Consider the following 11,847-nt stretch of genomic DNA (forward strand, 5'->3'; position numbering starts at 1 on the left):
TGTTTTTATCCAGATGTTAAATGTGTGACAAAGTTGAGATAGTAAGCCAGAAGATTTAGACTAAAATAAGACCAGAATTGAGAAAATTATGGTTTAAAAGAGTTGCACTTTTGTCTTGTGCTTGCAGTATTCCCCTTATAAAAAAGGCAGCAAACTCACTAAAGCTCGCAGGGCCAAAGCTTTGGGCCTTGAAGAAGCTGCCATTGCGCTGATGAACACACCACACACCCTGGATCTAAGGGCATGGGTAAAACCTGATACTGAAGGTAAGAAAAAAAACTTTGACATGCACAGTACATGTAGATGAAGCTAAACATATCCCTAGGGCTCCCACAGATTCATGTGAACCTCAGTCTGCGTGGAAACTGCGCACATCGTCCTCAGACGGTTGAGACTTCATACTCGAGCATAGAGCTGAGCGATATGGACCAAAATTAATATCTCAATATTTTATGATAAACCGCGATATACGATATATATCTTGGTATTTTTTCTTTCCATAAAGTAATAACAAAAATATATTTCTGAGTCAAAGCTTCGTCCCAGTTGTTACACAGGCACATTTATTAACAAACAGCTGTAACTCTACAACATAAATGTCTAAAAATTAACTATTTACATATATTAGTTTATTTTTTTGTACATTTATTTACATATATTAAATAATAATCCTCTTCAGCTGGGGGCAGCTGTGGCTGAGAGGCTAGAGCAGTCGCACTCCAATGAGAGAGTTGGGGGTTCGATTCCACCAGCATTCAAATGCTGAAGTGTCCCTGAGCAAAACACTGAACCCCTCATTGTCTCTGATGTGTGTCCTATCAGTGTATGAATGTGACAAAGCTCAGATTATTCTTTGTAGAGATCTAGTGGAGTGTATGAATGGGTAAATGAGGACACAGATTGTGTAGTAAAGAGCTTTGAGTGTTTTGATAAGATAGAAAGGTGCCTTCACGTTAGTAAGTGTGTGTGAAACCAGTAAAGTGAGCCTTCACTCAGAACCGTGAAGCTGCAGCTCCGAGTGTTTTTTCAGCCTGCTCCTTGAAACAAACCACAGGTCAGAACTCATTTAGCCATGCTGAGGGAGGTGGTGACATTAATAAATCAGCAGTTTATCATATCGCTAAGACAGGTCCCAGTCTCAGTTGTGGAACAAGACGGCTAAAGCATTAGCCGTCTTGTTAGCCGCTAAGGACGTGTCTTAGCGATATGATAAGCTTCTGCTTTATTAATGTCACCACCTCTCTCTGTTTCTCTGATAAGGCACAGCACGGCTAAATGAGTTCTGACTCGTGGTTTGTTTCAAGGAAGCAGGCTGAAAAAACACTCTGAGCTGCAGCTTCACGGTTCATACTTCACTTCCGCTGTTTAAATGGTGAAAAGATTTGTAGTTCCAACCTTTCGTCGGGACTATTTTCAACATTGTCTACAGAATAATTTTTTTGTCCCTCATCTTACAATCTAAATCCAAACTAGCTCTGAAAGAACAGTCATTGTTTTGTTTTTCCTCAGCAGCAGCTGCTCTTCATATCTGCCATGTTTACTTGTTGTGGTAAACGTCTCCGTCCACCTCCTGGAGAAGCAGGAAGGAGGGGATGGCGGCTGAGGGGCTGGGTTTGTGTTCAATGAGGGAGAAGGAGGGGGGCTGAGTGGGAGGAAGAGACAGCAAGAGGATTTTCAAGTATTAAACTATATCGTTTTATATCGAGATAGTCTCAACTTATATCACAAAAAAATTATATTGATATTTTTAAAATATTGAGATATTGCCCAGCTCTACGTCGAGCGTCCACCCTGACCGGCTGCAGTCAGCTCCGCAGGTAAAGGGCGTTTACCTTCGGGACAAATTGAGTTTGCTGACTGGTCATTTGCTGAAACGCCTACTGGATCGATTGATGGAGCGAAATAAAAAAGAAGCTGGCAGCAAGCGGCAGCAGTGTTTTGCGTTTATATGTTGTCAATAAAAAGTTCTAAAAAATAAATGTAGGAGTTGGAGGCATTTTTTTTTTTTGCCTCCAACTCCTACATGTGTCCAGTTAACCACTGTTTTTGTCTGTCCAAACAGGTCTCACTTGTAAATGAGTCTTCAAGGCTCAATGTGATTTTTCTGTTTAAATAGAAAAAAAAAAAAAATCAGGGAGCACTGGCCCTGCAGCCCACTCATCAAACCGGCCCACCAGGAAATCTCCAGACCCTCCTGCAGCCACACTGGACCTGATTTTAATTATCTCATGACAACTTCCTTCATTTCTCACAATTTCAGTCATGGCGTCAACGGAGGAGGAGGAAGAGATCGCTTGCCTCTTGGCAAAAAAACAAAACAAAAGAAAAGGCCATTAAACCAGACCAGGGATGAAGAAGGGGAATTGGTGTTGCATACAAAACATTCTGTCGCCGGGCAGTTTATTGTGCGGCACAGAGTACACAGTCGTAAAAATTGATCTTTGTGTGGACATGCCTTGCGGGCTTCCGTTTCGAGTCTAATCCAGTACACGCGGCCCTCCGCGGACTGAAGTACGCTTGAGTCTGTGGGAGCCTTTAATATAATGCTGTTCTGAGGTTTTCCAAGTCTTAATCAGAATTTTTTTTTTTTAAGTTTATTCAGTAAATTCCTGATCTAAGTTCTTTATTATAGATTTGATCCATATTGTAGTAAATTAACAGATGGAAATGTGTCTGGAATTTGAAAAATGCAACATATACTGTACTGTATAATTTATTAGTATACACTGTCTTTTATTTAATGTGTAATAATAAAGCTCCACACAAACATTTGTTGTAAACACATTACGAGTTTGTGTTTGTTTGGGACAGGTCTGTCATCTGTAGAAGAAGTGGCTACAGGTATGGCGCATATCTTGGCAGATACGATAGCCAAAGATCCTGAGACACTCACTTACATTAAGACATTGTAAGAATCCATCCTTGTGTTTATTTGTGTTTGGCATTTTTCTGGTTTTCCCTGCAATAACTTTAATCAGGATTAAATAACACTACTGTGTGATCTGTTTCTCTGTATGTTACCTGTGCCTTTGTCTATTTCAGATGTGAGAGGAGCTTTGTGACCATCCAGTCATCTGTGTCCAAGACTGCGCTAAAGGAAAAGGAACAAAAGCAGGCTGCCCAAGACCACAACAAAGCCAGGGTTGAGCAAAACAGCAATAAGGACATTGACAAGTTTCATCTCTATTTTGACTTCACTTGCAACATCCAGCGCATCCAATCCCATCAGGTAAAGAAGCTCAGCTTTTTCAAACTTGCAGCATAGGTTGAAGTTTTTTAGTATGCAGAGACAGAATATTTCTGTCTGCAGCGTTTTCAGATGTCTCTATGCTAAACACTTGTTAGCAGTGCTTTTAATTTGAACTTTTTAGAATTGTATTATAGGAATTGAAGCTTTCTAAAAACTAAAATATTTTTTCAGTTTCTGAAAGATTTGTAAATGTTTTCACACCGTTATTTTAATCTTCCTAACCATCTGACTGGCATTACATCCTTAGACAAATCTTCCACTTTAAAATAGTTTAAAGGGTCAAGCACTAACACAGCTATGAAAATAGATATTAAAAACTTGCAATCTATTGCGTTGATTCTGTTGGACCACAAGTTTTTTACACTTTTATTGCAGGTTCTTTGAACTTATCTGGTACACACACGAACAACTGCACTCCGTCTGTGTGTGTTTATTTTTGTCTGCTTCTTACATGCTGCCCACGTCAGTCGCAGTTAGCCTTGTCTGTGCCTTCATATTTACCCCTCCTGTGCCCTGCTTTGCCTCCTCTGCTCCCCCCTCTGTCTCTGCAGTGACTGGTGGGTTACTCAGAGCTGGTCCCAGGCCTCATGTGTCACCACAGCTTCCATCACCCGCTGTCTCTGCCACACCACACTCTCTGGCAAACACGCTCTGCCCTACAGTCATTTCAATCACATGCACACACTTGCTCACTCACAACCGCAGCCTGCGAGTCTCCCTCATTCTCTCTTCTTAACATATGTGACATGTCCCCTGCCGACATGCCATTGGATTAGGAAGCTTTGATTGACAGGCGGCCTCCTGTAGTGACAGCTAGTGCTGCTGGGCCCACAGGCATACAAAAGGATGGAGAGGGAGTGGGGGCTGTAAAGAAAGCATGAACATACGAGTGATGCTTAGGTACATCTGTCCCTTATCTCCCCTCCTCTTCTCTGATCTGCATCTTCCCTCTTTTTCTGACTAAACCACATCCCTTCAATCCACTCCTCACCTCATTGCCCCCCCCCCCCCCCCTTCTTTGTGAGTATGCAAGGCATTTAATTTGATGACTCGCCTTTGTCACAGAGTGTTAATCCACAGGCGACTATGACCCTGCTAGCTGTCAGATTCCGGCTAAAACGAACCTTTTCTAGCCATGAAGTTGGCGGGGGAGGAAGCAGGTGGGAGATGTGTTTTGACAGAAGGCATGTGTGTGTTAGTACACACATGCCCTAATGCTTTAGCACATTTTTATTAAGCCTCAGCTCTGGTTTGTTAAAGAAAGAGAAATACTAGGGAGTTATTGTCTGTAACTGTCAATAAAACATAAAGCAAATATACACATGAATGTGTATTTTAGGATATAGTGGCATATATTAAATTATAAATAAGATATTAAATTAGGCTTTTCTTTTGAAATTTTCTCAACAATTAGAAAATACGCATTTTTGTGGCAGCATTTGAGAATTGTTGAGCTTAAAATACTTTACAATTTAATTTCCCTGATTTCTTCAGGAAATTTTACAATCATTTAATACTTTTTTAAGCCATAGCATAGGGCTGGATGTTATGGCCAAAACTTTTATCACAATATATTTCTTAATTTCAGTCTAACAATATAATTCTGATATTGATATAAACAATATAAAATCCTCAGAAAAACGTCACCACGCACTTATGTAGTCACAGCTGTTTCTGTTCGGTGAAGCGGCTGCTTCAACCCGAACAGAAAAAGAAATGCGTCAGTGAAATGCTGTAATCATAGCGTAATGTGTATTGAAATATCGAAAATGTGCTGAAAACTCGTATCACCGTTATTGAATAAAAGTATATCGTGATATATATCGATATCAAATTATTGTCCAGCCCTACCATAGAAATAGATGCACATATTTATGTAATTTAACTGTGCTTAAAAATTGAAATGACAAAATCCTTAACAAAGTGCGAGGCAGCTTAATTTTCTACTGCATGATTTGATTATTTAATCACTCATTTCAATCCTATAATTTCATTTTCTGGTATAAATAATTCAGAATGCAAAAAAGCCTGCCTCCTTGAGTTTTCTAAATTCACCAAAAGTTAGTTTTTAGAAAGCTTTGGCATTCAGCATGTCAGATAGCGTATTGCTCAGCCCAGATTTAATCCAGTTAGACTTGATTTGAGTCTTCTTTTGAAGGGTTCACATTTACCTTTTAGCCATCAGTAGCTGGTACGCTCTTGAGTATGCCAAGATAGATTTACTGTATGTGGCAGAGATCTATTTTCAAAGCAATTTGCATGATGATCAAATAAAGAGTTTAACGCTTCAGACTGGGGTTTGCCTGCAGAGGAGCTAGAGTGAATGGAACTGTTTCATCAATTAAACAGACCTGTTTGATGAACAGGTGGAGCACAATAGTTTAGTAAAGCCGTTTATGTGTTGTTGTTTTGTGGCATGCTAAATTATCCAAACTGGATTCCAAAAAAGTTGGGACACTAAACAAATTGTGAATAAAAACCGAATGCAATGATGTGGAGGTGCCTACATCTAATATTTTATTCAGAATAGAACACAAATCACAGATCAAAAGTTTAAACTGAGAGAATGTATCATTTTAAGGGAAAAATCTGTTGTTTCCAAATTTCATGGCATCAACAAATCCCAAAAAAGTTGGGACAAGTCCATTTTTACCACTGTGTGGCATCCCCCCTTCTTCTTACAACACTCAACAGACGTCTGGGGACAGAGGAGACCAGTTTCTCAAGTTTATAAATAGGAATGCTCTCCCATTCATGTCTAATACAGGCCTCTAACTGTTCAATCGTCTTGGGCCTTCTTTGTCGCACCTTCCTCTTTATGATGCGCCAAACGTTCTCTATAGGTGAAAGATCTGGACTGCAGGCTGGCCATTTCAGTACCCGGATCCTTCTCCTACGTAGCCATGATCTTGTGATTGCTGCAGAATGTGGTCTGGGACTATCGTGTTGAACAATGCAGGGTCTTCCCTGAAAGAGATGATGTCTAGATGGGAGCATATGTTGTTCTAGAACCTGAACATAGTTCTCTGCATTAATGGTGCCTTTCCAGACATGCAAGCTGCCCATTCCACAAGCGCTCATGCAACCCCATACCATCAGTGATGCAGGCTTCTGAACGGAGCGTTGATAACAACTTGGGTTATCCTTGTCCTCTCTGGTCTGGATGACATGGCGTCCCAGTGTTCCATAAAGAACTTCAAATCATGACTCATCTGACCACAGAACAGTCTTCCATTTTGCCACACTCCATTTTAAATGACCCCTGGCCCAGTGCAAACGTCTGAGCTTGTGGAGCTTGCTTAGAAATGGCTTCCTCGTTGCACTGTAGAGTTTCAGCTGGCAACGGCGGATGGCACGGTGGATTGTGTTCACTGACAATGCTTTCTGGAAGTATTCCTGAGCCCATTCTGTTATTTCCTTGACAGTGGCATTCCTGTTTGAGGTGCAGTGACGTTTAAGGGCCCAGAGATCATGAGCACCCAGTAAAGTTTTATGGCCTTGACCCTTACGCACAGCAATTGTTCCAGATTCTCTGAATCTTTTGATGATGTTATGCACGGTTGATGATAACTTAAAAGTCTTTGCTATTTTACGCTGGGTAACACCATTCTGGTATTGCTGCTCTATCTTTCTGCACAACAATGGTGGAATTGGTGATCCTCTTACCATCTTGGCTTCTGAGAGACACTGACACTCTGAGAAGCTCTTTTTATACCCAATCATGTTGTCAATTGACCTAATTAGTGTTAATTGGTCTTCCAGCTGTTCGTTATATGCTCATTTTCATTTTTCCAGCCACTTATTGTTACTTGTCCCAACTTTTTTGAGATTTGTTGACACTGAAATTTTGAATCAACATATTTTTCCTTTAAAATGTTACATTTACTCAGATTAAACTTTTGATCTGTCATCTATGTTATATTACGAATAAAATATTGACATTTGCCATCTCCACATCATTGCATTCAGTTTTTATTCACAATTTGTTTAGTGTCCCAACTTTTTTGGAATCTGGTTTGTAGTAATACATTCTTCATTTCTAGCAAGTTTACAAGGAAACACATGAATTGAGCTGTCTCCTCAATTGAACAAAAAAAAACTTACTTCCAATTAAAGAGAGGTCTAAACAAAAAAAAAAAACTGCCGTGTTTTCATTTGTACTGTCTAATAATTTTAATCTTACTTCATTTTTTTCATATTTTCAACACTTTTAACAGAAATGAAAAATGAATACAATAAAGAAATGCAGTAGGCATAATAAAATTTTCTCAGTATTATTCGAAGTAAGTGCAACATATAAATCAGGACCAAGTATAACAATATTAACATATTCTGTTTTATCATCTGATTGTATTATTTTAGAGGAGAAGCAAAGCATGCATTTTATGTAATTCAGAATAAATGGTTTTGTTTTTAAGTGGTAATCATTACTCTGAAAGAGAGAATCAGGAAAAATAATGAAAGTGAGGGATTTTTTATAGACAATTTAAAGCAAATCTGAATTTTGAACATCTTGTGCAACTAATTGGTAATCTAGTTAACGAAAAGGCACACTGCTGACATTTCAAACTGGTTTTGAGATCAACTTGTTGGTTAGTTTTGCTTCATTGTACCAAGTGAATCAAAACAGACGTTTTAACCTGTGAGGCAGTTTGCAGGTGACTTTAGTTCCATCTTTATAAAACCACATTTATTGCTGTAATGCTGTCTCAAAAGGTCAAGATCGTGCATATTTTCTGTGACTGGTTGCCAGTGTGCGTGTTTGTTTATCCTTGATATGGTGGATGATAGATGTGTTGGTGACAGTATATTTCTACAGAACAGATGAGAAAGAGGAGGAGACAGATAGTGGATAGTTGTTGGCTGTCTGCCCTCGCTTTGGGGGGCTGCTGAAGGAAGTAAGGGGCATCAAGGAAAGATTCTCATTCTAGTCTTGTCAGGTTTTGGCTAATATTTGACTTCCTGTCACGTCTGGTGTTTTTACAAGCATCACTCTGTTTCACATCCCTTTTTCAGATCACGTGATCTTTCACCAGTGACTTGACCCACACAGAAATCTTGATCTACACAGACACACTTTAGCCTGTTTATCATCAGTAAAGATGGCTGAAATTGTGTATAGCTAGAAATTGAGCAACTATTGAAAACCATAGTTTTAAGGGTGTAGCAACCAGGCAAATAAATTATTTTTAATTTATTTTTTTGTGCGTGAAAATATGAGATAAAGAATTACCAAATAGTCCAGCAACAAATGTGGAACGTTGCTCGATCATTTTAAACACCGTTTAATAATAGAGTTTACAGTAAAAATTACTTTTAAGTTATTAGGTTAACATTGAGTATTTATTTTTGCTAATTAAAAACATTGTTATTAATTTGCTGTGTATTCAGGTGATGTTAGACATTTTTCTCATCTTCATGTTTAGCCTGTAGATCTTGACAGCAAGTGAAGAGAGCAGAGGTGCTTTCAGGGATGTTCCAGTTATTTAGACATAAATGTTTTGCTTGCTTGCTTTGACAAGACGTTGAACTTTGGGGCTTTGATGAAGATTGTTTCAGAAATCCCACAACAGTCAGCGAGAAAACCCGAGGTGAAAACATGCCACCAGAAGAGAAATCTTAACTTTCATCCTTCGCTGTATTAATTCTGGCCTCTGCTATGCCATTAGCTGATTTAAAAAGTGTTTTATTTTTGTGGGTGTCTTGCATGTGAGTTTGCTACGACCAAGGGTGCTGCTGAGTGGTAATGGTTGTGGCACAATGTGTGGGAGTGGGTGGGGGTAGGCCTTGCGGTCTCAGAGCTGATGGTGGCATAGTGGTGGCATTTGTCAGCTTGCTTCTTCCGCTTGGGCTCCAGATTGACGTCTTGCTTTTTGGCTCTGTTCTGTGGCAGGCTAAAGGTTCCCGACTGAAAAGGTCAGACACTTACTACTGTTTGCTTAACAGCTTGTAACAGCTCCTCTGAGGGGGAACCAGCACAGAACACAACAGGCCGGTCCACAGCACATACTCGAAGAGATATTTGTTGTTGATGTTTATTTTTTAGACTATTGACTTGAAAACTCCCAGTTTTCTGTAGTTATGATATGCAGACAATGATAAACCCAATGACCCAAACCCATGACATGGGAGTTTTGTTCTAATTTTTTCAGCTAAGTTTAAAAAGAAAAAAATATATATATATTAAAATACTGTTTTTCTGTCTTATAACTACTGAAGCAACAGTTATAAACGTGTCATTATCAGCTGTCATTTCTAACCCGCGCCCGACCCAAAATTTGGGCCTGGCCAAATCATGTGCTGGATGGGCGGGCCAGGTCGGTGTCGAGCTTTTGATTGCGTCAGTGGACGCGCGCGGCCGTTTGGCTGTGCTCTGACCGGCCGAATGAAAGAGGTAAAAAAAAAAGAAGTCCAGATGGATCACAGTAGAGTTACATTCGTGCCCAAAAAATATGATCCGACCCGGCTCCAGCCCACAGTCATAATATCCGAACCCGACAAATTAACAGTAATTACAAGTCCGAACCCGGAACACACCCCCTGACATTTTTAATTATTAACGGTCGGGGACGCGCAGCTGAATAAAAGCGGCAGAAGATTCGGAGCGGAGAGGTGTTTGTCCTTTCATGGCCGTAAAAAGCATTTAAACCCTGTTTCTGCCTGCGTTCTTCAGAATTACTGAGACACAGCTCTGACACACGCGTCTGCTTTGGGATCTCACCTGTTTGGGTCGTTGGCCGCGCGCGTTCGCTGAGTGCAGCGGCTGAATGAACGTCCATTTGGGCAATGGATCATTTCCTGGCAGTACAGTTCCATCTGAATCTTAACGGAACTTTTTAACCTCTTTCAAGGCCGGTCAGCTCGCGGTGAAATGGCCGCGTGCAGCAGGTGGATGTATGACAGGCCATGTTATCATATAATTGGATCGCGGCTGATCCTGACCTAATTAAGAGCCCGAGACTGGCCCGGCCCACCCATTATTCACATTATAATGGCCCGGCCCATCCCTAATCCGGGTTGGACCGGGCCGGGTTTCAGGTTCGGGTTAGAAATGACAGCTCTAGATCACAGTGCCAGCGACCCAATCTTTACTGGACTCAGCCACTGCAGCTGTGTCAGCCGCTGCGCATGTCCACCGGCTGTTAATAATTATAATATTATTATAATCTGCTGACTTTTGTTAATAAGCAAGAAATCTTATATCTTCCTTTCTTTGAAATACGTTTTTAAATCATGTCCAACTGATTTGCTTACAAAAGCATCCATCCATCCATCCATTATCTTTACCCGTTTATTCCATTTTGGGTCACGAGGGTCGCCGGTGTCCATGTCCAGCAATCACTGTGTGAGGGGCGGGGTACACCCTGGATGGGTCGCAAGTCCATCACAGGGACACATAGAGACAAACGAGACAAACAACCATTCACTCTCTCACTCACACCTAGGGACAATTTAGAGTTACCAATCAGCCTAACATGCATGTTTTTGATCTGTGGGAGGAAACTGGAGCACCCGGAGAAAAAAACCCACGCATGCACGGAGAGAACATGCAAACTCCACCCAGAAAGGCCCTGGACCGGGGTTTGAACCAAGGACCTGCTCGCTGAGAGGCAGCAGCTCTACCAGTTGTGCCACCGTGCTGCCCTGCTTACAAAAGCAGTAAAAGTTTAATTGTTTATTTGTTGTGTTTTTCTGATGTAAAGCACTTCGAACTGCCCTGTTGCTGAAATGTGCTATACAAATAAACTTGATTGAGTGATTGACTAATTGATTAAAAAAAAAGACGTTTGTTTTTTGGGGGGGGGGGGGTCGGGCCTTTAATCACAGTTAATTGGTCAGTTTCAGGTCTGGCTCGAAAAAAAATGTTACAGGTTCGGGCCAGGTTGGATTTTTTTTAGGCCCGAATCCAACTCTAATCAGTAAATATCAAAATGATCAAACTTCTTAACTGAATAATTTCAACCACCTTCACAGGTTGTTCTTGTCTGTTTCAGCTGTTGTGTGTTTTGGCTTTAAGTGCGTGTTTGTTTTTAGAGACTTTACATGTTTTTGTAGCTAAGTTTGGTCAGGTTGCTTGCAGTTAAGGTATTTTGTGTCGTGTCTTGGGTCTGTTTTGTTCTTTTGTCGTTTTAATCATTGCTGTCAACCAAATTTCTCCCCGAGGGACAATAAAGGTCTGAACTCAACTGTGATTAAAATTAGTTTTGTACCTGTCTGTGTACAGACGCTGGCTATAAACCGAGGGGAGAATTTGAAGTTGTTGACGGTGAAGGTGAACATTCCCGACAGAGTGCAGAATGATTTCACTCTGTGGTGCCTAAACAACAGGTCAGAAACACAATAATCCACACGAACCATCACATTCTGACAAGCTCGTCTGCCACATTTAAATTACACTTTATAAAGGTTTAAATTCTCTTCTTTAAGACTGCAGGACATAGGACAAACAACTGGCGTATAATACATTAAATAATATGCACAGTCATGAATAACCATGATCTGTGGCTATTAGTTGAAATACATCACAGCTTTTAGGAAGATTTATTTAATATTATACATATATACATATATATATATATATATATATATATATATAT

The 11,847-nt window shown here is 40.3% G+C and overlaps 1 protein-coding gene across 1 annotated transcript in view; it reads left to right on the forward strand.

Moving 5' to 3' along the window:
* The window catches only part of srbd1 (S1 RNA binding domain 1), a 65,835-nt gene that overhangs the window by 4,647 nt on the left and 49,341 nt on the right, over positions 1 to 11,847 (forward strand). Inside the window, exons 6-9 of the mRNA XM_037697285.1 lie at positions 128 to 266; positions 2,812 to 2,908; positions 3,043 to 3,229; positions 11,475 to 11,578. Coding sequence (XP_037553213.1) covers positions 128 to 266; positions 2,812 to 2,908; positions 3,043 to 3,229; positions 11,475 to 11,578 — 527 coding nt within the window. The remainder of the gene's footprint in view (positions 1 to 127; positions 267 to 2,811; positions 2,909 to 3,042; positions 3,230 to 11,474; positions 11,579 to 11,847) is intronic.

Source organism: Nematolebias whitei, chromosome 1, assembly GCF_014905685.2.
Source record: "Nematolebias whitei isolate Nwh7 chromosome 1, NemWhi1, whole genome shotgun sequence".
Taxonomy (NCBI): domain Eukaryota; kingdom Metazoa; phylum Chordata; class Actinopteri; order Cyprinodontiformes; family Rivulidae; genus Nematolebias; species Nematolebias whitei.